The 27,393-nt window shown below is 42.2% G+C and overlaps 2 protein-coding genes across 3 annotated transcripts; both read left to right on the forward strand.

Annotated features, from left to right (window-relative positions):
* Window positions 1-3,718: 3,718 nt before the first annotated feature.
* On the forward strand, window positions 3,719-11,328 carry dynlt5 (dynein light chain Tctex-type family member 5; the record flags this gene model as incomplete). Its single annotated transcript, XM_080725479.1, has 4 exons — window positions 3,719-3,831; window positions 9,494-9,585; window positions 10,593-10,717; window positions 11,125-11,328. The coding sequence occupies 4 exons, from the start codon at window positions 3,719-3,721 to the stop codon at window positions 11,326-11,328; spliced, it is 534 nt and encodes a 177-aa protein (XP_080581605.1).
* Window positions 11,329-15,149: 3,821 nt separating this feature from the next.
* On the forward strand, window positions 15,150-27,352 carry mier1b (mesoderm induction early response 1b, transcriptional regulator). Of its 2 annotated transcripts, none has more exons than XM_080726038.1 (12): window positions 15,150-15,170; window positions 15,336-15,484; window positions 18,554-18,754; window positions 19,580-19,709; window positions 20,267-20,334; window positions 21,320-21,392; window positions 21,845-21,996; window positions 22,130-22,211; window positions 22,830-22,924; window positions 23,330-23,457; window positions 24,471-24,598; window positions 25,088-27,352. In XM_080726038.1, the coding sequence occupies exons 2-12, from the start codon at window positions 15,383-15,385 to the stop codon at window positions 25,411-25,413; spliced, it is 1,485 nt and encodes a 494-aa protein (XP_080582164.1). In that variant the 5' UTR covers window positions 15,150-15,170; window positions 15,336-15,382; the 3' UTR covers window positions 25,414-27,352. The 2 variants fall into 2 exon arrangements, with proteins under 2 accessions (XP_080582164.1, XP_080582165.1); XM_080726039.1 differs by having other exon boundaries at window positions 23,411-23,457.
* Window positions 27,353-27,393: the final 41 nt, after the last annotated feature.

The following is a 27,393-nucleotide window of genomic DNA, read 5'->3' on the forward strand; positions in this document are numbered from 1 at the left end:
CTATATGAACATTCAAACTCGTCTCAGATTTGAGCACTCTTCCACTAAATAACTTGCATGTCACTTATGTTTAAAAGCAGTCAACTTTATGGGAATGGGCAAATAGAGCCAAAGTGAAAGAGTTGCCTTTGACTATTGTTTGATAATATGGCCGTTGAGCGGAAACGTCATCTGAGGTCATTGTCAGGGTTAGCATTATGGAGAGTAAGGAAATCCAACGTCTATCAAGCACTATTACACGTCCCTCTCGTTTATGTTCTTGTTTTTTTCCACCATGTGGAGTAAATAGGTGTTTTATCATTTTCTAATAGCAATATTTAAAAACTAAGTGTAAAAATTGTACATACAAATATGTTTCAAATATCTCTTTGGATTTATGATGTCTGTGATTGTCTGTTAATTTATTGATGCTAACTCCCATAATGCATTAGGTTTTAAAATCGTTCAAATCTCAGTTCATCCCAACTATTATTTCAGTGTGGATTTCTAAAAAAAAGAAAAAACATCTGACCATCGGTGGTAAATAACATATGATACCGCATGAAATCTCCATTAGTCTGCTTTTGTCACCATTTTCCCCCAATACAATGCAAATGTTATCATTTGGAAATGTTCATTGTTCATGCATTATTGAATCCAGACCTTCACTTTCATGTTGACTCACTATTGTGCTGTTGTCGCACCTTGACTGGTGAAATCATCGTCCATATCTTTGGCATGCATTCATTCGTTTTGCAACTCTGTAATACTGTACGTATAGTTTGACAGCCTGTGTTTGAAATCCACACAACCCACGACACCTCAGAGTCACACCATTCCATGGAGTCATCAGTTAGGCTTTGTTCAGACTGCAGGCAAATCCGATTTGTTTCTCAAATCTGATGTTTAGGACTGACTGTCCACACATTTGCAAGTGATCTGATCCGATTTGTGTATTCAGACATTGTTGACCTACAACAGTATCTGCATTTGTTGCTGTGGTAATGATGTTACAAAATACAGTATGTGTGAATAATGCTGCGAGTGGATTCGGAGTAGGTTATTATAAAAGCTCACGCCCCCTGCTGCTTGGGAGCTTTTGGTTACGCACCCTTCAGACCACGCGTAGGTGCCGAAAGTCGGGGGGATGAAGATTTACGATTCTGTCTCGCTCACTTTAGCTCGCTAGGTGGTGTCTCACATGGATCAAGTCCGCTTGAGACGGCACGCCTCCGTCGTCTCCACCAGCCAAAAGCTCCCAAGCCGCGAGGGGCGTCAACCTATTACAATAACCTGCTCCGAAACCACTCCTCGCTGGTGCAGCTGGCGAAAATAGCAGAGATACAAGCTCACACATCTTTAGAAATCAGATTTGATTCCAATCTGTAAAGGCCAAATATTGGATTTTGGTTGCCAATCTGAACATAGCCTTATGTCAACCATTATTAATTTTTAATTTTATGCTTGATATCATATCAGTAATACTTGATATGTGTGACTGAGCATTGCATTTTATACAATGCACTATATATAAATATAGTGTCGACTTGACTCACCATTTGGTCCTGGTTGCAACATTTAATTTAAAAGCCTTACCGATGTTTTGAGAAAATAATTTAAGAAAAATACAAAACGGTTCTTCAGTCGAGTAGAAGCTGTAGCTCAAAAAGTGTTTCTGTTGATGATGCTTATGGGTTTGTTTCTTTTATTTATTTTGCCTTATGTGTTGTTTGCATATTTCAAGCAATATTAGATACTTTGTGTAAGTTTATTTTTTCTATAAAAATAACTTGTCTGTATTCTACTCACTGCATAAGGACACAGAATATGCAAACATTTCATGTAAATTTCCCATCCAAAGATTTTGAGAGTAAATATATAAAAAAGTCAATATAATGTAATTCCTGTTTTACTTGGTAATAAAGAAGGAGAAATATTGGACATGAGTCTCTCTTTTTGTGTAAAGATGTACGGTACTTCTTATAACTATTTCAACTGATTGATTGTTCATGTTAAAGTTTTGTTTTCTGTTTTTAGTCAACAGAAAATATATTTTCAGGTCTATACCAATTTTAAGTGAAATTGGAAGTGAAATAAAAGGGTCTCTGAAGTCAGAGAAACAGGATAGACAACATCATCCAGAATAGAATAGATATAAGATATTCGATCCCTACTATCCCAACAGCATCACACAGCAACAGCACAGCACACAGGTAGCCTATGCGTTCACAGCAGCTAGCGTCAGCGGTTGCTAGACAACCCATAGAGTATATATAAAATAGAGAGCGGACGAGCCCCGCCCCCACTATCATTTCAATGCAAGTGCTCAGTGGCGTTTTGAAGCAACGGCTACGTGCTAGCATGTAGCTAATCCAGGTGCATTCTGGGGGAAATTGGCCACTATTCGAGACCACAAATGACGTCACGCTGCTCTCCGCTCACAGGAAGGAGTGGAGGGGGCGGGACCAAAATGCGCGTTTAGGCTGCAGTTCCAACTTTGGCCATCATCGGGGTTGCTTCAAATCTAGCCCTGGGTTCTGGGGGCTTGAGACAACCACGCCAACCAACGCTTTTATCCTTCCGGGCTATAGGATTCTAAACCCGATGTCTTTGTGAGTAACTATGGTAATAAACTCCTCCCTACCTATGCTCCCTACAAATTGACGTAAGCCTCCTGTTGCTAGGACTACACAATGCTCTGAATGGCTACAAAATAGCAAGTATCTCGTGTCATTCATGAGATCCTGAAATCGGTAAGACAACGTATATTATTATGAAGGAATCTAATACGCTTTCTCAAAAGTGTATCTTAATTGTTCTCGTTGTAACTGCACAACCTTTGAAGTAGCCTATTTTATTTCCTTTTCCATGGTTTATTTATTTTTATTTTTATTTATTTTAAAGCCTTTCTTCAGTGGCATTAATCGGGACTTTGTGATCATTATAAACATACATATGGCATATGCGATATGCCTATATATTTTTTTACGATTTAAATTGGGCTTTAAACTTTCAATGGGGATTTAAACTTTAAAGCACTGTTTCTCAACGTTGGGTCAGGGGAAAAGGGGGTTCAAATGAACCCTTATCTGTGTACCTATCACACGCCATAACTATCCTGTACAAGACAAGTGTAGCTATACATTTGTACACAGTCAGAGTTAATTTAATGAGGATTGGTATGGGGTCCCACCCAGTCAGAGATACTATGGAAAAAAGAAAAGAAAAGGCTGTATCAAATGGGGGTATGTGGTCTAATGCAAACTTTCTCAAACACTGGGTCAGGACCCATTTGTGGGTCGTGGACCAATATTTATGGGTCATGAGTGAATAAATATCCCTTGTTTTTAATTATTATTATTTCAAAACATTTTCAAAAAATAAAAATACAAAGCAAACATTTTTCATGAATTAGAGACAAATTCAATGTTTTTTTTCCTCAAGAATTTCAAACATAATGTTTTTAACATTTTTAAATCAAAGAAATTCGAAAATTAGAGAAATAATGTTTAAAGAAGTCGTAAAAATAGACGATCTACAAGCTTGTAGATCTGCTATTTTGACTAGATTTTGTCCCGGGCAAAAGTCTATAATTTCTCTTTTGGGTCACAGGCTAAAAAGTTTGGGAACCACTGGCCTATTGTAACCGGGGGTCCTTGAAATGAAAAGGGTTGAGAATGACTGATTTAATAGTGATCTATCATCCTGTGGCTGGGACATCAGGACTGAGGCTACCATCATGTCTGATTTGAGTAAGGAGAAAGCTCGACTTCTCCTGAAGAAGAGAGGCAGCGTCTCTTCCCTTGGAAGCCATGAAGTCAGAGCTAAGGAAACTGTGGCCAAAACAAAGGAGTGAGTACAAGACAAATACCCAAGCTGGGAATGATATTTGGAACCTGTTAGATGATGGAATGCATGCTATTTGGAACCTTCAACCAACCAACCATAAATCTCTTCGGTATTACTCCATTGTTATTAGCCAACAAATCTATTATCTACAGTCCCATACAGCAAGTACAATTCACACTCATGTATCTGTTATCTAATGTTTAGAAGTTTAGTTTAGTTTTCCCTTTTCTTTCTTGAAAGTAGGCTACTAGTTTTTGTAAAAGTGGAGAATTTGCCATGGGTGGCCGTAGCTGTTGGGTATAGAGGCTTTCTAGAAATTAGGATGTTGCCAGTTTGATTGATTGATTGAATACTTTATTAGCAGTTCGCATAGGAAAAGCACAGGACAGTACAGTTCAGATACAAGGTCTACTTATAGGATTTAAACCCAAGAAAGCACTATGGCTTGTTGCGACCGTAGGTCGCATTTACTACCAAAACCTCCACCGGCTGTCTGTCTGTGAGTGAGTCCGTCACACTTTTGCCCTGCTCATATCTCCACAACCGTTGCCCCCATCCATGCCAAATTTGGCACACACACTCCTTGACTGCCAAACTACAACCTCCAAGGACCCCCGGAGCCCCAGGGACCCCCAGGTCCCTGGGGGGACCCCCAGATGTAAAAAATGACCAAATGTGCTCACACGTCACACGTCACACTTTTTCCCTGCTTATATCTCCGCACCCGTTGACCCGATCCATGCCAGATTTTACACACACACTCCTTCATGCCAAACTACAACCTCCAAGGACCCCCGGAGCCCCAGGGACCCCCAGGTCCCCGGGGGACCCCCAGATGTAAAAAATGACCAAATGTGCAAAAATGACCAAATGACCACCCCAACGGGGCTGCTCACGGGGAATTCCCGGGGACCACCGACTCCTGGTGCTCCAGAACGGATGCAAAAGTGGTGGCGCCCCCAGTGGAGGACCCCCTGCCACATAAAATGCCGTAACTCGGGCTAGGAGCGCCCGGGAGAGCCGGGGCCGGTACCTATTCGTCCGCCAAGGCAACGCGGAGACCCCACCCCTCATTTCTCACATGGCCCTATTCTAGCGCCACCTTCAGGCCGATTTTTAAAACACATTTTTGGACACTGCTCCTACAGTTTTTGCCCTAAAATCACGAATATCACTACACAGCATGTCTACACTCATGTCATCAACATGGAACAGGAAGATTTTGGAAAAACAAATTTTAGCCCTATTTGTGGAGATAAGCCACCTACGGTCGCTTATCTCCCGATTAGGGAGTCTTACTGGTAGTCTTTGGTATGACACTGCCAGGGATTGAACCCTGACCTCCCAGTCTCAGGGCAGATACTCTCCACCAGGCCACTGAGCTGTAGAAAATACCACAACAACATCTAAAGGGAACACAATTATCATTGCTACCAACAAGACTGGTTAATTGAGCCCCGTTTTCACTGAGTCAAACTTCTGGAAGTTTTTTCCAAAATGACGGCAATTTTGAAATTCACGCCATGTGAAAACGGCCACTAATTTTGTCTTCCGTGAGTTTTGGTGTCCCAAACGTGACGGGAAAATACCTAGTAATTTTTGCCTAAAGTGCTGGGAGATTAGACATTTCCCCACAGTGAAAACGGCATACCGTGATTTTTACTTTTTTCGGACAAGCAGGTGCATGCAAGGAGCCAATATTAACAGTTAAAGCATTGTAATTGGGATGGGTTTTGATACAAGTCCGGTCTGAAGAACGGGACACGGGATGCGCTCGTAATGTGATGAAAGCTGGAATCTTTACCAACTCTTTTTACGGTGCTATAGCCTATTTTTTGTCTGATTGGGACGCAATGCGCTCATGTGATGTGATGAAAGTTGGAAGCTACCAACTCAAAGAGCTGCATCTGCATCAAATAGTTTCTCATCGTAAAGTGTTTTACTGAGCAGCGAGCGACGAGGAATACATGCAGTCTGGTCACCCATCATCCATCGGTGACGCATAAAAAGAAAAAAAGAAAAAACAACACGTTGCATAAGCGATCCTTTCTGAACCTTATGTGACACATAAGGTTCACATGTGTTGTTTCATGAAGAATATTTCTTGTAACTTGTTAACACATCTGTTGCCATGGCTTATTTCTGTCTGTACTGTGCTCTTGCCATGTTTTTGACCAACTTCGAAGACAGCCTCCGCATTCAGTTTTATCGTGACAAAATCACACAACACATCGAATGAAAGAGGAGATTCTCTAGTTTCACCCGGTCCAAGAACCATGTTTCTACGATGTTCGCTTCTGTATTTATAGGCCAGACAAAAAAAAAAAAACGGCCAAAAATGACCCCTTTTTAGACCTTGTTTTGAGAAAAACAGCTTTTAGTGAATGATACTGTATCAGGCTGAAAACTCACTTGATCTTTTTAGCTTTGATTTCAATGACTTCAATATTGTATTTACAGTATTTTTCCTTCAAAGAAATACAAAAGAATAAGACAAATAAGTGTTTTTTATTTTGTTTCTTTACCGTTTTCAATCAAGTGTATTCTTGCTAGTTCAGTGTTTCTCTGGCTTGTTCACATTGTTTCTCACATTGTGTGTCTGCGCGCGTGCATGCGTGCGCCTGTACGTGTGCACGTTCACAGTTCAGAGTCTGCATGCATGCTCGTGTGCGTGTGCATGTGCATGTTCACAGTTCAGAGGCTGCGTGCGTGCACGTGTGAGTTGAGATGAGGCCGGTCAGAAACAGCAGGCAGGCCAAGGAAAGTTTTCAGTTCTCCAAAGGGAAGTCAGCAGGCTCCTCTGCACGAACCACTACCTATAAATATAGAAAAATAAAATCCATTTACAATACAATACAATGTGTCTCACACGCACGCACGCACGCACGCACACACACACACACACTATTTCTCTCTCCCCTCCCTCTCTCTCTCACACACACACACAACAATAAATACTTTTTCTCTCTCTCTCTTCCTCCTTCCTCTTTCTCTCACACACAATACATTCTCACTCTCTCACTCACTCACTCACTCACTCACACACACACACACACACACACACACACACACACACACACACACACACACACACACACACACACACACACACAATACATTTCTCTCTAACCCTCTCTCTCACACAATCAATCACACAGTCAATTCAATGGAGCTTTATCCTCCCTCCCTTTCTTTCTTTCTCTCTCTCTCACACACACACACACACACACACACACACACACACACACAATAAACACATTTATCTATCCCTCCAGCCCTCTCTCTCTCTCCCCCTCCCAGATGGGAGGAAAAAAAACACAAATCAATTTACACCTTTAGCCTAAAAGTTTTAGCAGACACATTTATCCTACCCAGAGCGATTTAGATTATAAAAAATAAATTGATTCATCTGACGATTATATAGGCTATATATATATAAAATACAAACTCACTGGAAAGTTGTGGTCTGGGTCTCTGGGAATGGGATGTGTGCCTTCGATCTCGCTGTGGTTTCCACTCTTCACCGAGTCAGTCAGGGGACTACACAACGCCTCCCCATGCGAGGCGTTGTGTGCTTGTAGATCGGCTGGCGTTGTGTGCTTGTAGATCGGCTGTTTTAGACTGCGACTTCTGAGAGCTGAATGGACTCGCGTTAGCGACTGGTTCCGCGCACCACCGCGACCAGCTGCTGTTGTTAGCGCCACCGTCTTTGAAGGAGGTGACATTGTTGTAATGAAATAGAACACGTTTTTTTGTCACAGTGACCCACTAACAGGACATTCACAGCAGCCCGTGATAGACTAGAGTGTGTTGTGATGATGATGATGATGATGATGATGATGAAGAATATGTTGTTTGTCACCGCGACCGACTAATTCTTGTGGGGGTCCGCTCACTATCCCGACGGGCCGCTGTTCCGGCTAGCGTGGGCAGGTTTTTAGTTACTGAGGTAAGGTTACTGAGGTGATGATGAACCACAATCGTTTGGAGTGGACCAGGAGGAACCAGGACATCACGGCGTGCGGACAATCGGTCCGGCCGACGGCTAAGCAGCGTGAGGACCGGGACATCACGGTGCGTGATCGGGACATCGTGGTACGTTGACCAGGACGACTTGACGGCGACCCGCGAAGGAGCCGTATCACGGCGTTTGGAACCGAACCGGCCCGGCTCCGCGTCACCGTTTGGAAGAGCCTGCCCGCTTGGAGTTGATCGGCGTCTAGAGAACCGAACCGGCCCGGCACCGCGACGCCGCTTGGAGAAGACTGCCCGTTTGGAGTTGATCGGGGACGGGGAGAACCGGCCCGGCGACGCGGCGGCGGCACCGCAGCCAGCACGTTTGAGCCACTTACCCAGCGAACTATCACCGTTTGCCGTTTGGAGCAGTCTGCACCGTTGGAGTTGATTGAGCAGCGCTCAAACGGTGATCATGATGATGATGAGTAAAATGGATAGTCCCGCTGCTGTTGTAGCGCAGCGTCGCCATCTTTGATGGTGAAGTAGAAATTACAGCGACCCACTCGTTTGTTTGATGTGATGATGAAGCTGCAGAATAATGTAACGATAGGCAGGCAGACTAGAGTTGTTGGTGGGTGATGATCACAACACAAGTAGATAGTGTGTCACAAACACACACCCTGGCTGGCTTGCTTCAGTCCATTGGTTTCACTTCAGCAGGGGGTACACTAATCTGACAATGGCGCCATCGTGTGTAATAAAGGTGAAATTGACTAGCCTGGACCTTTTATATATACTCTATGGCCTGGACGCACTGAAAAGCATTTCGTCATAGCGAGTTATTATGAATTTCATATTTGAGCCATTTGAGCCATGGTTTAGCAATATTGTGGTTCATGGGAAGCATTTGTCTTTGTTTTTGGTCACATTACTTGTTGAATATGTGATTTCTGACTTATTTTTTATCACAGAAGCAACAAACTTTGTCACAAGATGGGTGAGAGTGTAATTAACCTAATTAAGTAATTAAGGCCAAACTCGGGAAACTCGGGGTTGGCACAGCGGTCTATTTGAAAACAAACTCGGGAAACTCGGGGTTGGCACCATATGTGTTAAATCCATTGGTGAGAGAGAAAAAGAGACGAACAGAAGTGAGTCGCTGCTGCTTTAGCAAGCGTCCAGACAGTGTGGTGCGTGCTGCAGGTTCCGTTGCCATGTCTGCTAATTATAAGTGACTATGGTCTTGATTTCCGTAAAGTTGCTTGTATATATTGATCGTTTCTGGCTGCGTTTTATTTGTTGTGATCTTTTAGATCGGCAATTGTCAAGTAGCTGATGTGGCGATGCTTATAGTTTTAAATTGCTTGTGTGACCTAGATAATATCACCTTTTGGGGCTTATTTTCGTACACCTGGTTGCTTATTTCTCTCGCAAAGTCTGGCAACACGGACTTTCATACCGCCACGGTTTAGTAGTGAAAACGATGTATTTTATTGCTATGCCAGCATTTTTGCTCATGTGAAAACACCCAAAAAACAAAACTCCCGGCAAGTTGAAAATGATTATGCTAATTATTTTGCAGGAAAAATTCCGGAACTGTAGTGAAAACATGCCTTTGGTTACACCCTGGAGTCTGGATCTCAACAAACAACCTGCTTGTAATGTGCTGATTGTCATAAGGTAACTAATGTTACTCCCTGGCTTTCAGCTCCATTAGCACTGTTTCCTACATCGATGAGCAAGGTCACCATGACGATAACACTCGGCCTGCCGTGCAAATGGAGAACACCTACCACATGGGTAAGCCTTCTTGCCTGTACGGTAGGCAGGGTATCAAGAAGGGTTGTCATCCTCACAACCTAATCAGAATGGGGTAGTGTGTGTGTATGTATGTGCATCTGCAACTCCACGTTCAGCAGTTGTTCAATTGTCTAAAAAACATAATACAAAAATCAATAACGCATATTCCTTGCTGACCATCAACTTTTCCACCTTCATTGGCCTCATGGTGGCGCTATAACAGCCCAGTTTACGTTTTGGCCTGTAACTGTTGAACCGTAGGTCGGAAAATTAAAATTATTTTTTCCCTGGATTCCTTGGGTCAAGACGCATCTCCCGATATAGGCCACGCCCATTTGCGCCAGGATAGATTTTCCGCCATCTTGAATTTTCTCCAAAACACACTTTTTGCTCCTTTTCCTACATATTTTCGTCAAATGTCTTAAAAACCGGTACACATGATCTATGAAGCCATGCAATAAACATAGTCAAAGGATATTTCGATAGTCCATACCGTTCGTTCGTAACGCGCTTCCAAAGTTAGCGGGAGGGGCCCGTTTCGCAAACAATAGCCATAAATCACAAACAATAGGTCGAGTCAACACTGAATTTCAACCACAGGTCGGGGGTGGCATACTCAACGAATCCCCAAAAGCATTTCCACTTCGACCCCTAGGGGGCGTCACAAACGCGCGAAACGTAACCGTTTCGTGCCAGAACGCGTTTTTCACGGGGGCCGATCCTCTCACAACGAAACGCAGACGACTTGGCGGATGGTCTCACAGTCCAAACCGCTACACAAGGTCGCGCATGGCGGTGAAGGCCGCGCAGCGGCCTGAACTCTAGACTTTTGCGGCCCGAAGGGCCGCAAACTTCTAGTCTGTATGAAAAACATGTACAGACACAACAAACTGACAATTTGTTCAGACCAAGATAGACCATGATGTCATTAAATCATTGCAATTACACAGTAAATATGCCTAACAGACAACAGAAGTTAAGGGTCTTGTCTTTCTCCTTTTGAAAAGGACCCTCTAAACGTTTCCCTGTCCTTCTGGTCAATGACATACTGAAGGATGTGCTCACCAGCTACTTACAAGAGGAGAAGTATGATGCAGAATTGTGTCGTCAGATGACAAAGACCATATCTGAGGTAAAACAGAAAGGAATGTTTTTTTCAAAAGCGATTAAGTGATAAGGCTGTAATTTATTAAATATATGACCTATCTCCAGGTGGAAGGAATATCTAAATTGCACAATGCACATGTCATGTACACTGTTGTACCATGCCAGGGTCACATTAAATTGTTGATACTTTGTAGCACTTGCTGCACACATTGTTTTATTTGCACTCCAAATACTTGATTTTTTATTGTCTATTCCAGGGTTAATCCTATTATGTAATGCCAGAGTATGATTTCGCATTTGTCAGTCACTCTGGATAAGAGTAAAGAGTGTCTGCTAAATGCTTAAATTGTAAATTGTAATCGTCTTACATAGAAACATACAGTGACCCTGTCAAACTTGTTGATAAGCTGTTCTGAAATCTGTATCTTTCAGGTGATAAAAGCCCGTGTAAAGGACCTAATGATTCCTCGCTACAAGATAATTGTTCTGATTAACATCGGCCAGCTCTGCAATCAGAACATGCGCTTTGCAAGTCGCTGCCTGTGGGATGCGTCCAACGACACTTTCACCTCACACACCTTCAAGAACAGCTCCCTCTTTGCTGTGGCAAACGTCTATGCTGTTTATTTTGAGTAACTAGATCAGCGGAATGATCACAGGCAGGGGTGTCGCACCAAATTCTGGGCCCTGGGTACAAGGATTCACTCACATTTTGTGCTTTAACTATTGAAAAATAGCAGATATACAAACTCACAGCACGGCACCAAGTGCCGCGCCGCGAGCTTGTAGATCTGCTATTTTAGAAAAATCGTGAAAATTTGTCCAAGTCTTTGAATATTTCAAATCCTTCTAAGGTTTGTCAGTCGTGCTCAAACTTTTTCCTGTGAAGGACCCCCAAAATGATACCTATTTGTCCACGGACCCCCATCTCAAAATATTTAGTTCCAAGGACCCCCCCAGAAGCAAAATTTGAGTTACAAATGTTCGCTTAAAGAAATACATATGCAAAGATTTGCACACATTTTCACGACTTTTCAAAAATAGCAGATCTACAAGCTCGCAGCTGTGAGCTTATATGTGCTATTTTTCAATAGCTAAAGTATAAAATAATTAAGGTCCCTCCAACTTGGGCCCTAGTAACTCAGTCCCACTGTGACGCCCCTGATCCCTGATGTCTGTTTAGCCTTATCTGTATGTCCCAAAATGTTATTGGGAACCCCTGCACTAGATGATGACAACTGCCAGGAACTGCGTTACCCTAGCTCAAATCCGGATTATGAAAATAATATATATTATATAATAATATTGTAAGAAAGTAACCAGGATACCAAATAATTATGCATGGTTGGAGACTAGTTTGTTTGTGATTTAAGATATTCTGTAAGAGACACGTTTTTATCTCCGCCAGGCCAAAGGCATGGCCGAGACTATGTTTTCAACCCTGTCCATCCGTGTGTGTGTCAGTCTGTGTGTCTTTCAGTACAGATTACCTCTATAGTCATGTGATCAAGACGGATCAGTCAGATTTTCATATTCCATCTTGATTGGCTTCCAAAGTTAGCTGGAGTGGCCCGTTTTGAACTACATGCCTCAAATCATAAACATGTCTGATTGCCGTGAAACTTTGCAGGCACACTCCCACTAGGCCAATGAAGAAATGCCACCATAAATGTTTCAAATCGGTGCTATAACCAGACGATTCACGTTTTGGCCTATAAACATTTTTGCCTTAGATTCCTTGGATCATAATGCAACTCCCCAAATAGGCCACACCTATTTCCACCTGACAATACGCCATTTTGCAGTTTCTTTAAAGAAATGGGCTACTATTCCTACCGATTTTGTCCATACCTCACCCAAACTGGTACACCTTATCTCTGTAGTCATGTGATGAAAATGTATCTGTCGGACTTTTTGGATTCTATTCCGATTGACTAAAATTGTCTTTCAAAGTTTTCTCAAGGGGCCCGTTTTGCACAACATGACATGCTACAACCGCCGCTGGACCGATCGGCGGGTAACTTTGTACGCACACTCCTAGTAAGCCAAGGAAGAATCTCCACCCAATTGTTTTTCAAATGGGCCTGTTATAGCACTACCATGATACAGATTTTTGGGTAACACATGTTTTGTTACTACTCCTACAGATTTTCTCCAAACCTCACTCAAATCTGTGTACATTATCTCTGTAGTCATGTGATCAAGACATTTCTCATATTCCATTCCCATTGGTTATGATTGGCTTCCAAAGTTGATTGGTTTCGGTTGCTCCGTCTTGCACACAATGCTACACATCATGAATGCAGCACCTGATCGATTGCTAGGAAACTTTGCACACACATTCCCACTAAGCCAAGGTGTTTCAAATATTCTCATGGTGGCGCTACAACAGCCCAATTCATGTTTTGGATTCCTTGGATTCCTTGAATTATCACACAAATTAAACGCCCCGTTTCTACCAGATCACAATTTCTGCCAATGTGTGGTTTTCTTCAAAACACACTTTTCGCTACCACTCCTACAGATTCTGTCTAAAGCTCACAGAAACCGGCATTAGCTCTGGGGTCCTGTCATCAAGATGTACATAAGTCTGATTTTTCAGATCCCATTCCAGTTGGCTAAGACTGCCTTATAAGTGTCCGGTAGGCAACCCAGCCTGGCGGAGACCTCTGCTCCGACGAGCACACTTTTCTCGTCTTACATATCAAGTTTGGTCTCAATTAGAACATACTGTCTGTCTACTTCTGAAGTAAACAGATTCTCCTGTCATCTCCTATCAATATACAATATATTATGTTTTTAATAATGTGTTTCATTGTTTTACAATGAATCCAACATGAAAAAAGTAAGGGAAAAAGTTAAGTTCTGTTAACATTAATTAGACATTGAAGAGAAAAAATCATTGCAACATAAGTGTTAATTACTTTGCTATATACTATATATACAGTATAGTATATGTCTAACTACCTAACTCCACATTAAACTTTGATTTATATGCCTTGTTCTTTTGCAGTCTTTTTGAAATGCATCTTTTTGCAGTCTTTTTGAAATGCAAATATCCTTGACTACACAGCATATTTTGTGTTATGATGAGTATGTTAGTTTAAGCTTTTGATTAATTCACACAGGGCTTAAATTTTGATTCCTAGCACTGAGAAATCTCATTGACACATAATGTCCGTTCATCCATCTTTCTTTCTTTCTTTCTTTCTTTCTTTCTTGTTTGTTCAGAATCAGAAAATCTATGTATTAATCTCTTATCAGTTAGCATCACCAGGCAGTCCCATCAGTCACCCACTGACCCTTCGGGCTATGGGATATCTGTATGTTTTTTGATTCCTGGTGCTGTGGGCGTGGCCCAGTCTCATCCGGGGACTGTGTGACCCGCCGCATGACCCCCGCAGGATTGCAAACATGGCGGAGGTAAGAAAGTGTAATAAATATTCGGGGGGGAAAAATAATAAAAACATATTTCTTATGGTAATACCGTTCAGCGGATGTGTTAATTTATTAATTCGTTTTGTTCCGACAAGACAACCTGGCGAGATTTTTATGTGTTGGGCGATTGCATCGTCTGACGCGAGACACTTATATAATTTCCTAAGCGCAATTGTTTTGTAAACTTCGGGTTTTAGCAAAGCGACGCTAGCAGCTAGCATGCGCGCTAGTGATTTGTCACGTATTATTGATAGTAGATATTATTAACAATAATTAATACACGAGTCGTGTATGTGGCTTCAATTTGTGCTTACGAAGATATAATATATTTACATTTTTTTGCAGTCTGATAAATATTTACAGCTGCGTTTAAGTAGCTAGCCTAGCTTTAACGCATTAGCGCATAATCGGTGTTGCTGGCCAGAAATGGCAGATCTACAAGCTCACAGCGCGTCGCATCGTGACGCGTTGTGAGCCTCTAGATCTGCTATTTCTGGCCAGCGACCCCGTCGTACGGCGGAGTGTAACGTTTCCTGGGAAACTACATCATCATCAACCCTGCGGCCACTAGTTCAGGCGCGCTTTTCTTTTCTGTGAAAATGACTCCCCCAAAATGTGGGGGAGTCATTTTCACAGAAAATAAATTACATTTGGGGCCCAAATGTAATTATAACAATATTATACTCCTTCACTTCAATATACTATAACTATTTCAGTTCAGGTAACACAAATGGTGTCAACTCAGCAGTCATTATAAAACCTATATTATCTTAGTTATGTTCTACATAATAAATTGTACATTATACTTCTGTTTATTGATAGATAGAATATACATTATGTGTGAACTCAGTCAGACCAAGTGCAGATGGGTTCAAACTGCTCTTATTTATTTATTTATTGAATATTATTCTTATCTTTCTACTTGTTCTTTCATGCTTTCTGCTACAACACCTGAATTTCCATATTGATTGGGATCAATAATGGTTTATCTAATCTATCTAATCTTTTATTCCAGCCCTCCTTTGGGAGTTCGAGCCCAGGTAAGTTACACACAATATTTATTTCAGTTTTCTTTTCTTCTTCTATGACTATTGAAATGCATCCTACAGGACCAGAGTGATTAAAGTGAAAATCTGTTGTAATGCCTTTCAAAGTTTCAACATCATGTCGTCCCTATGAATCTCTTGCTCTGTTTCATTGTCCAGGGGGTTCAGCAGGGCCTGTTGACCGTGAGTTCGACCCGTCAGCAGAGATGCTCGTCCATGACTTCGATGACGAACGCACACTGGAGGAAGAGGAACAGATGGAGGCGGCCGATGACACCAATGTCAACGAGATCGAAGACCTGGCGAGGGTAGGTTCCAGGGCAGCACTCATCTGTTGATGTTGTCTTTCATAAAAACTTGCTTTTTTGTTTCTTAACCACATCAGCCCTGCTGTCCCTATTTTGTCATTATAGGTAGAAATAAAAATATAAATCTATAACCGTTGTGCTACGAAGATCTAGTTTATATATAATGAAAGAAAAAAAACATCACAAGGATGCAACTGGGACCAATCATCAGTGATGTAGCCTGAGGTCGACAGGTGTTTCGGGTCTGCCAACATCATACACCCTCGCCCAGGTGACCCAGCCGAGGTTTATTTGTTTATTTGTTAGGATCCCTATTAGCTGTGCCCTAAAGCACAGCTAGTCTTCCTGGGGTCCTTATATAAAATCAGTACATACAATTAAAAACATACATTTGAAACACATACATTTAATCAATCATACAAAATAAGTGTATAAACATATATAAAACTAATTAAAAAGCATTAAACATTCCTCCAATACATCCTAAAACAGATATTTTCCCAGGTGTTTCTTTATTGTCTTTTTGAACAGTGATTTCTGTGTCAGTTTGGTCATTGGCAGTGGCAAAGTATTCCAAGTTTCCATTTCTCTGTATTCTACTGTACGCTTCAAGTAGTTTGTGTCTGGTTTGGGAAGTGAAAACCGGCCTTGTGTTGCCTGTCTAGTGGCATATGTATATGACTCCAAATAGTTTTTTAGCGGACTGTACCTAAATAATGGTGATTTGGATTGTAAGACCTTCCATGTTGAGAATATTATGGTGATCAAGTCCCGACTTAACGTCCCAGTAGCTACCCACAATCAGTCTTATTAGGGGAAGATGGGGTCACTCAATCTGCTTTCCCGGAACTACTCTGCCGGGACTGGGGGATAAACCACTCTGGCGCGTGGAAGAACTAGGCTCTATGGGTTGACTCCCGGCCCGGGCTCCTCCTACGTCTAACCAGGTCCTCTCCTGCTCTCACCAGGCGAAGGACCTGTTCGTTGCACCAGACTCCCGATCCAAACATTTAATTCAGCTGCTGCAGGTGGTTGGGCCGCAAGGGTTGGCCCGCGGTAGTACTGCAAGCTCCACTTGGGCAAGGTGGTGCTGTAGGTTCCGCTTGCGGCTTGAATGGCCCTCCTAAAGGCCTCACCGTGGATTTGTTGGGCTTTTTCCTCACGGAAGACACAAGGCTGGGGCGCTAACCCATACTGCTCCCGGGTGCCGTCTACATTCCGGCTGTCAACTGACTCCGGTGGTCACCAAACTATGTAGCCTGAGGTCGACAGGTGTTTTGGGTCTACCAACATCATACACCCAGGTGACCCAGCCAGGGTGATCAAGTCCGACTTACGTCCCAGTAGCTATCCACAATATTAATTCTATATATTAAATCTAAACGTACGTAGCGTGAAATAAATTCTACTATTAAATAACCTGCATCATCAAATATATGAAATTGAAAGTTTTGGCACAAAGATTAAAAACCTTTTCCAGCCACAACTCGGCAAGGTCTATATTATAAGGTTTATATTTCGTTGCGTCCTGGTGTCACGCACCTAAAGAAGCAGATTTATTTTAGTTTTGCAAGGGGCCTTTTGCCTTTATTACTGTAGCTCAGTGACAGGAAAATGGGGAGAGAGCTGGGGAGAGATACGCAGCAAATCCGCTGCCAGGCTCGGGAATCAAACCCAGGACACGCTGGCATCAGCTTGTCCAGCGTGTCCTGGGTGGTTAAGGTGGTGTACACCTTAACCACTCGGCCGTCGGAGCCCCCAAAAATAGCTGATTTAATGTGTTGTGTGATTGAGCTGCTATTTCCGCTAGATCACATTTCTGTTGCTATTTATGGTGCGTGACGCCTGTGTGTAAAGATCAGGCATGTAATGAAGGCATCTATAGCCTGTTTTATATCCCAGAGTTGTATATCATCACTGTCAGGTGGAAACCTCATACCGGTATTTACATGATCGTTGACATGACACAGTTTTAGAGGAGGTGTTGTAACTCGTCCCCAACAAACATTCACTCAGCACAACACAAATTATACAGTGCATCGCAGCTTAATTTAAAGTATGATGGTGTTGCTTGCCAAAAAATAACAGATCTATATGTTAACTTAAACACATCCCGTTGCCTTTGTTTGATTGCAGATCTGTGCTTTTTGGTAAGGGACAGTCACATGAAATAGGCTGTAAATTAAGCAAAAGTTTGCTTTTGAATGCAGTGATATCACTCTTCGTATCCTGTGAATGTTGGTTCTACACACAGTTTAGTGTTTACTTACTTAGTTGTGCTATTTTGGAACATGTCTGAAAAAAAAAATCTAAATATTAGAAAATGAGCCCAAAATAGATACTAGGGTTAACTTTTTCTCTGCCATTTTAAACATAGCCTGAACTCAGCAACTGCCAAATTGTCCTTACCTTTTAACGTGGGCACGTGCACGCATCGCGCACGATCTGTGCATGTAACGTGTACCAGCGTTGCAGACCGAACCACAGCTTTCGAAAAAAAAACAATCCCATTGGAAAAAGAAATATCCGTTGTCAGGCTGTATCTGCCGCTGTTAACAGAAAAACTCATGTAAAACGCCGAGCTGTGCGCTATGTTCTGCGAGTTCACGTCACGCACATAGCAGACGATATGTGCGCAGATCATATGCTAGGCGGGTAAAAGAATCAAACCGCTTCCAAATAAAAAAAATCAGCGTGAAAAAAGACTATGTTATGGCCGTGCAGCTCCTTCCTTTGTTTACAATGCAAACCTATGGGAGCGGAGCTATGACGCGGCCTCAGACCGGATACGGAAACCTAGATCCGGTCAAAACAGGAAATACGGCCGGATACAGTTAGGAGGCGGGCCTAAAGGGTCTGAATCGGCTATAAAGAGCGATCATACTTTTAATTGTTTCATAATGATTAAAGCTAATTACATTTCCGGGATCTACGGGCATGGCAGCGCGGTACAGCGGGAAATCTCCGGTTTCGACGGGGATAGCATGAAATTAGTTAATGTGGTTAAACCAGAGCCTGTTTTACAAACTAATATAACCATTACCATGTCTATTTGTGTTTGTTGGACAGGAGGGCGAGATGCCCATCCATGAGTTGTTGAGTCTGTACGGCTACGGGGGCGGGTCACCTGCGGAGGAGGATGAAGAGGAGGAGGAGGAGCCTGAGGAGGAGGAAGAGGACGAGGAGGAAGAGGAGGAAGAGGAGGACTTGGACAATGACAATGACATTGACGAGAGCAGCAGGAGCACGGGCGAGCTGAAACGAAACAAGGTGTGCATTCAGCAAGTTCCACGCAGATTCTAAAAAGAGAAATTAAACACAATTTTGGGCACTTGGTTGGTGCAGGGGTAAAGTTTCTGCCCACCACTGTAGAGACTAGTAGTTTGAATCCTCCGCAGTGCATCTGGCTTGACTGGATGCAATACAATTACCTGTGTTCACAACAATTAATGAAAGAATTTGATGGTTACTTAAGTTATTGTTTTTACCACTTTTGACTTCATTCCATTCATTCACGCCATTAGTTTAAGGAGTTTGGTTAATTGACTCAAGCGGCAGGTTTCGTTCGCTGGAAACGAAGCCACTTCTGGGTTATCCTTGAAGCTGCTGTTCCAATTAATGGCCCAGCAGATGTCGCTATTTCACCTTCTACTGGTGTCAAGAAACTTTACCCAATGTTAAGTCTAAGAGGATTTGGCAAACTTGATTTTGTTATCTTAGTAAAGCTTTTCATTAACACATCGCTATTTTAAAGTCTTTTTTAAATCATAATGATATGTGTTAATTAGATTATGGTCACATTCATTTGAAAATTAATGATAAAGTAGGCTATGTTTCTAGGCTTTCTACTGGCTATACAGAGTGTAGGCCCTCCAGCCAATAGCATTCATTTCCGTCTTAATTTCTGGAGCGGATATAGAAACATTGGATTTGCACTCACTGTAAAATAGGAAACCAATGTTCTGGCTCTGTCCATTTCTTTTTTGTGTGTGTGTGTGTGTGTGTGTGTGTGTGTGTGTGTGTGTGTGTGTGTGTGTGTGTGTGTGTGTGTGTGTGTGTGTGTGTGTGTGTGTGTGTGTGTGTGTGTGTGTGTAGGCTGAAGGAGTGACGATATCTTCGGGACAGAGGGATGAAGCCCAAACAACCAGCGAAGTTCGCACACGCTCAGTCCGGTCCCTTGGCACAGTAGACTTGATTCGTCCTCATAAGCTCAGATACTTTGAAAGTATGAACCAGTCTCTTTTTACTCTGAATTATTTGTCTTGATGAGTTCACAAGCAGCCAGCCAAGTAAATGATCTGCAGTGATTTGGAAAAGTGGACATCACATGGATTTGAATGAAATAACTGTAGTTTAAGGATAAGATATTACCATGACAAGCTAATAGGGTGAATACATTCTGGACGGGTACACATTAAAGTGTATTACCACCTCAGGCTGGGATTTCTTTTTGTGTATTGCAGTATGTACAGTATGTTCTAAAGTAATTTAAAAAAATATATTTTAAGTTTTCCCTGAACATTTTCTATGAAAGCCAAAGGTGTAAGCTATCGAATAGTGTTGAAATTGTGTTTCTAACTGCTACAGACGCTGAGTAATACTAGTAATAAATAATAGTGGGTCATTTTCTAATCGGACTTAGGTCTTTAAGGTTTATTCAAATCGGACTTGGGCCTAAATGTGTTGAGCAGAACATAATTGGGAGCCCTTCTTTTCCTCCCATCCCTTTGATTTAGTGGCAATTTGAGGTATTTGCTCCGTTATAACTGACGCTGCTTTCAGGTAACAATGATGCAGAGGAAGAGTCAGAAGAGGATGAAGACTATGTCCCATCTGAAGACTGGAAAAAGGTATGTCAAACTATCCATAAGCCACATTTATAATTTGTCTTTACATGATTGTTTTAAGTTCACAGGAATGTGTTTTGGGTGCCATACTCACTCTTCACAATTTTGGGTTTCTGGGTTGTTTGTTGTTGATAGTTTATTTCCACTATGAAAATGCACTGTAAATAAAGTGGTGTCGCCAAAGAATTTCCCTCATAATATGGGGTTGTTGTGTAAAAAGAAAACCCCTGATCGATACTTAGAACTGAAGGTATGCAGATTGTGGTGTTTTAAGAATAGGCGTTCAGCGTCATATGTGTTTTTCATATCACACAATTATCACATAATCGCCTAATCGCAATTATTTGAGATAATTACAATTATTTGAGATAATTACAATTATTGTACATGCTCATTTTCCAAAAATATCAGAAATATCAAATACTGACAATGCGCCAAATAATGATTAGAAATACCAGTCAATTATTTGTATATTTCAGTTATTTGCCCTGTGCAATTTTTGATTACGAAGCCAAAAACTGAAATTGTTAGCCTGGTTCCAGCCCATAGACCCTGCCCACTCTCAGAGTGGACTGTTTCTCTGGTCTGGAGTTGAGTAAATGAATCGTCTGTTTCCCGATCCAAAATTGCGGCTCCTCCAATGAGCGCGGGGCGGCGGGGGTGAGTTAAAAAAAAAATAACCAATCCGCGCCGCAGCCCGTTTTTCAAGCGACGTCGTCATCAGAGCGTGATCATCATGCTGATCTGTAGTGATTGGTTTTAGGGAATATCAAAGTACCTCCCCCCCTCCCCTCCAGAAATAGCCCAAAATAGGGCACAATGTCAGACTAAAGCGTGAACTGAGTCTGAAATCAGGCTATGAAATTGTATCTTTATTCATATTTTCTAATGTTCAATGCCAAAAACAAAATGTAATCTTTAATCACAATCATTTTTGTGACAATCCTCAACTTACGGTAGATTTGTGTGTTGTGTTAAACCTCTACAGGAGATCATGGTTGGGTCCATGTATCAGGCAGAAACCCCCTCGGGCTTGAGTAAATATAAGGACAATGAAAGAGGTGAGTTGGCTCTGATCTCACTGTAATGCTGCTGTACAGTGTCGACCGCTGTGTGATTGGTTGAGAAGATATGCTAGTATGCAACGGAGATGCATGAGACCATATTCACTTCCTTCCTTACATTTTCTGGCAATGCAGTTGGCAAATTCGCAGACATTATGATTCTCAAAACTCAGTTCATTAGAGATGGGATTTATGTCTCTTTGAAGTGAGCTGGATCTCTGGGATCCGTTCCTTTCAAAGAGCCGTTCAAAAGACTGCCTCATTTTAGTTACTAGTTACTAGTTAGCAGCTGCCATTTGAAAACAGCCGATCTATAAGCTCAGCAGGCTTAAATACTTCTTATGTCCTATATACTTTGTTGTACGATGAACTAAATATAGTGGAATGATGCTTTGTTCGTATGAAGAGGAGCAAAGGGATTGACGTCTCCTTTGTATTTCTTCCTCTAGTCTATGAAAATGATGACCAGTTGTTATGGGACCCTGAGTGTCTGCCCGAGGGCAAAGTGGTGGAGTTCTTGACAGAGGCATCGAGGCGAACTGGAGAGGAGAAGGGTGTGGATGCTATCCCAGAGGGATCGCACATCAAAGACAATGAACAGGTGAGACGTAGTAGGAGTAGGGTTGGAACTAGATATTAATCCATCATTTAATTTGCGTGTAAATGTATTACAGCAATGTGCATTTGTATTATATTTGGTGCAGAGTCCTAATGTCAGCGATTTATCTCTGCAGGCGTTGTATGAGCTGGTGAAATGTGAATTTGACACAGAGGAAGCTTTAAGAAGATTGAGGTTTAATGTAAAAGCAGCGAGAGGTAAGCAGACGTGTGAGGCCACCGTTTTCTTCTCTGCTATCAGGTGCAGAAAGATTTTAAAAACACAAATCCACTGTCTTTTTTTACTATCATCCTAAGGGTATAATTTCTTTAGAACCATCATAAATAAGTACATCCAAGTGAGATATTTTAACTTAATCTGAGTGCGGCTATAGCTGAATGGTTAGTGAGCCCGCCTTGGACTCCGGAGGTCCCAGGTACGATTCCTGCTCTCAGCAATGTGTCGAAGTGTCCCTGAGCAAGACACTTAACCCCTAACGGCTCCCCTGTGGGATATGCACATCATTATAGGTATACAAAACAAAAAAGAAACCTCATACATCAATGGTCTACGAAAGATGACAAAACATCAGTCCTTCCATGTGATGTTTCTATTTATTTTTAAAGAACACAAACATGTCCACATGTTCAGTTGATAGACGTGTATGTTAGCCACCTGTCTGGATAACTCTAGGCTGGAAGCCACAAGCCAGGTAGTAGCGTGTGTCGCCTGGTATTTGACTATGGATGCCCATCCCTAGAGGTAACCCAGTGAAATGCTATCCATCACTCATCTTAACCTTGTGTTAACAATATCACTCAACATTTCTGCCACAGAAGAACTGTCTGTATGGACGGAAGAAGAATGTAGAAACTTTGAACAAGGACTGAAAGCTTATGGGAAAGACTTCCATTTAATACAGGCCAACAAGGTAAGAGAACTGCCTGCAATCACCTTTTTGCCCATAAATTAAGACTATTATTTGATTTCACTCCATTTACATTTTATATCATCTCAAGATAATGGATCAAAGTAACTATATATTGATGTATTGTGATAGATGCTGTAAATGACTGAGATCTATTTGATGTTTGTGTTTTTGTGTGGGCGGGGTAGGGTTCCATTTCAACCCCTTGGCTTGGCAAAAGAGACATTTTAATAAACTTTGGAAAGAATGATAGAATCCTTGATCATCCTTGCAAGGATCTTTCCATTATTGATCAGATTCTCAAGTCTGTAATTTGAGTTTGTCTCCCAAGTTGAAATTGAACCGATTCCCTCCCTGCAGGCGATGGTAATAATGGCTGTCTCGTGTCTGCTGAATTAAATTTTCCAGGTGAGAACTAGGTGTGTAGGAGAATGTGTGGCCTTTTATTACATGTGGAAGAAGTCTGAGCGTTATGATTTCTTTGCACAGCAAACCAGACTTGGGAAAAGGAAATACAACCTCCACCCTGGCGTTACGTAAGTTGTCTCATTTTATTTTTTATTATCAGAGTATAAAACAGGCTTTAGTCATGTTGGATTTAGATGCCGATAGTTTGTTAAATCAGTGTTTACAGTACTTGGGAATGATTAGCATAATATATGGTATCTCTTTGACTATTAATAATTGTTATAAAAGTTTTGGATAGTTCCCTATATATGTTCACTGCCAGTAATACGTTATATTTATTTAAAGCTGCAATCCGTAAGATTCATGCTCTTATGCGGAACCTGAACCTGGGCCTCCCGCTCGTGTGAGATATTATGCTTTGAGCTTCATGCAATACAGCTTGCCAACCAGTAGGTGTCCTGCCCGACCACAGGTTGTAAAGTTATCAATAGAAGAGCAGGGAGATCACCTCCACCCACTGCCATTGTGTTAGTTGTATTCTACTAACTTGCTCGGCCACATAATTCCATTAAATAACGTTTTGTTCACACAAAGAAAATATGGATTGCAGCTTTAAGTTATATGTCAACAACTAGTCAGTCAAATCTCTATAAAGCTTTTAATTATATGGCTCGTGTACAGCATTGGTTCTCAAAGTTCTCCTTGAGGTAGCTCCAGGGGGTCCCCAGCTAAATGATAGTTAGGAACAAATGGACACTGATAAGTATGCAACTCTGAGAGTGTACAAATGGAACGAAGTGGTTCCATTTGTACACTCAAGAGTTAAATTATCATTGATTTTACAATATAAATCGGGGTCCCAGAGATGGCAATGCCATTAAATGATGGTCCGTAGCCTAATGCACGTCAAACCTGAGGCTCCTTGAAATTAAAATGGTTGAGAATCACTGCTAGAATTGTAAAAATCTTCTCTTATGGTGGGACCCTGGCATATCTTTTCAAATGGTGGTCCACAGGCTAATATGTGTCCATTTGGGGGGTACTTTACACGAAACAGTTTGAGAACCACTGGTGTACGGCATAGTGAACTACTTCCAAGTGTACCCGTTGTGACGGGCTGTGTGTCGCTGTGTGTCACCAGAGACTACATGGACAGATTGTTGGATGAGACGGAGAGCGCTGCGTCCAGCCGGGCGGCCTCGCCGCCGCCCACCACGTCCAACAGCAGCACCAGTCACTCAGAGAAAGAGGACAGCAGCAGTCAGAACGGTGAGGGCAGCCATGCAGTCCATGCTGTCCATGCTGCATGCGTTGATGCCTGTCTGATGTGCCACGTTATCAGCTTGCCCGGTGTTGTTATTACGCTGCTCGATAAGCGAGTTAAGGTTTCAGTAGACAACATTGGTCAGGTTATTTTGTGGGTTAAATAGCTTTGTTTCAAAAGATGGAAAATCTTTTGAAATGTATCAATTTATTTTTAGGAGATTTTTTTTTAAATAAAATATAATAATAATTCAGAAGTAATGAACTGAAAATAGACGATCTACAAGCTCTTAACGTGGCACAGGCTAAAAAGCGACACTCGCCCACAGTTCACCTTTTTGTACCTTCATCTGTTTACCCTTTTATGACACATCAAAATGTGACAAAGATCCACCTAGGGTAAAAGTGAGTGAAGATGTTTTGGCTGCGTGTTTGACACTGTTGGTTCATTTCTGCAGCTGCTCATTGTGTGCCTCAATGTGTTTGTCCCAACAGGCATAGCGAGCCATAGCTCCAGCTCAGCAGAGGGCTCCCAGTTGCCACTAACCAATGAAGTCAAAGCAGAATCACTCCAGTCCAACGGTCCCTCGCATCCCCCGTCAGACGTTCCCCTTCCCCCCTTCCACACCCCAGACAACGACTCCAACGCCTGCCCTCTGCCCAGCGCCCCCAGCCACGACCACAACGGATCCCTGGAACCCCACCATGACCACGCCGACAACACCCTGGTGGCGTATGAAAGGTCGGCCAAGCGATGCCGGACAGAAGCCGAGCCGCCGGGCCAAGGCGAACTAGAAGCCTCCAGGACACAGGAGAACTGAACGCTCAGGGTGGGGTTTTGATTAAGTTGCCCGTTGACGTGCTTGTCACGCGCGCCTCAGTTTTGCTTCTTGAGGTAAAACGTTTAGGAGAGCAGGGGTGGTCGAGGCAGATGAATCCTAGTCGAGCTCTTCGGGGCTGAGTGACCTCGGAGCGGAGACTCCCGGAAGAAACCCAACGAAGCAAACCCCCAGCTGGATCACCAGCATCATAGGGGAGGGGAGGGGGGGAGCAGCCTGATTGTATAGGAGCACACCTGACCAAACCCCCACCCACCCCCATCCAGAAGAACCTCTGCTCCAGCACACATCCAAAGTACCGCAGTGTCCTCCCTGAGTCCCTGAACCCTCTCCCCCCGACCCATCATGTACATCCTTTATTCTCACTTTCTTCTATTTTCTTTTCTTTTGCCGTTTTGGAGACCGATCTCGAGAATTTTACAAAGATAATGCTTTTTTTCCCTATTTGTATTAGAAGAAGAATAAATCGCCTGTGATATTTTTTTACGTGAGAGATATTTATATTTTTTGAAACAAAAACAAACAAAAAAAGTTCTATGACGATCTGGTTGTTTGCTGTCCAAGCCATCAGAACCTTTTAGGAGACTTGTGGTGTGTGTTTGTGTTAGGTATATGTGCATATACTGTATATACACACACACACAAACACTTTCAGCCTGAGTTACACTTAATTGTGTGAGGGTGCCTGACATCCACATATAAGTAAGGCTTAAAGGGTCACACAAGAGGCAAAGTTGGCATAGCGAGGTAGACAGGTTGGTGCTGCCGCCAGCATACTTTAGTTGCACTTTCATCCTGTTTCTCTTCTCTTTATTATTACGAGTGGAGAAGCAACCCAGCAGCATTACATTGCAGCTCCTTCAGTCCTAACCCTTTCTTCCCCTCCCCTCTTTATTTGGAAAATACCACGGTTGTGTATGTTTTGATTTATATTTAAAAAACAAAAGTAAAGTTAAAAAACAAAATGAATCAATGGGTGCGTTGCCCCTCCCACAGGTTCGTTTGTGTAAAGCAGCTGACATCAGTGATGTCCTTCCTGTATTATAAATCTGTCTGTTTAGAGGATGGCTGTATTTTTGGATTTTCATAGTTGACGCTTTTTCGTATACCGCTTCTCGTTTTTGTCCTCGTTTTTTGCTAGACAGAATATCCGTGGTCTCCATGTAAAGTTTGTATAGATTTCTTAATCTTGTGCAGTTGGGTACATTTTTGATATGTCTTTTCATCCATCTGTATTTAACCCTGCCGTCCCTAGTCTGGGCATTTGGTTATAGGCGAGATTTCAGACAAATCGCCTAGGCATTTATGTGCTTAATTTATAGTTTATACGCTGGTGTTCGAGTGTCAGAAATGGCACGTCTACAAGAGATCGGCTATTTTCGTCTCACGTCACCAACGACTCTGTATAATTCAGGCTTAAGTGGTTACCCGTCTTTCTCATATGCTTTTGTCAAGAAATCTCCAGTCTCGTCGCCAGAATACAATAAATGTTAGTCATTCCTTTTTATTTTTCCTCTTTTCACCGGCAACCTTTTCCATTCCTGCGTATCAATTTGCTTGTTCTGAAATGTAGCCGCTTCAAAAAAAGAAATGGAAAAAGCCCTCTTGACAAACTGTTGTGTAAATTATGTATTACGCGCTGCTTGCTCTTCTGTTATCAAAGAACTGTTGAAATGAGCAGAGTTCAGTTCAAGTGATGTTCCTTTGACTGTTTGAACTTTGGGGTGGGAGTCACTCCCATCCATTACAATGGAGACCACTCTAATGTCGGGGCGTGAGTTTGAAAGACCTCATATTTTATTTTTTGGTACTGTAGCTGTTCGATTGCTTCTTTGTACTCCACAGCTTTGAACCTACATTCACAAATTGTTACAGTTGGTCTTTAACGCCTCAAATAATGTTGATTGTTAATTCACGTAGTCCCCCCTTTTTGAAAAATTATGTGTTGTACATTTTTATTAC

The sequence above is a fragment of the Nannobrachium achirus genome (assembly GCF_963921795.1).
Source record: "Nannobrachium achirus genome assembly, chromosome: 5".
Lineage (NCBI taxonomy): Eukaryota > Metazoa > Chordata > Actinopteri > Myctophiformes > Myctophidae > Nannobrachium > Nannobrachium achirus.

Bases quoted from the DNA above. Each gene is read 5' to 3' on its own strand.
- mier1b (XM_080726038.1), top strand. From the start codon at position 15,383: ATGCTCGTCCATGACTTCGATGACGAACGCACACTGGAGGAAGAGGAA. The intron at 15,485-18,553 runs GTAGGTTCCAGG...TTTGTTGGACAG, and splicing joins AGATCGAAGACCTGGCGAGG to GAGGGCGAGATGCCCATCCA. The intron at 24,599-25,087 runs GTGAGGGCAGCC...TTGTCCCAACAG, and splicing joins GGACAGCAGCAGTCAGAACG to GCATAGCGAGCCATAGCTCC.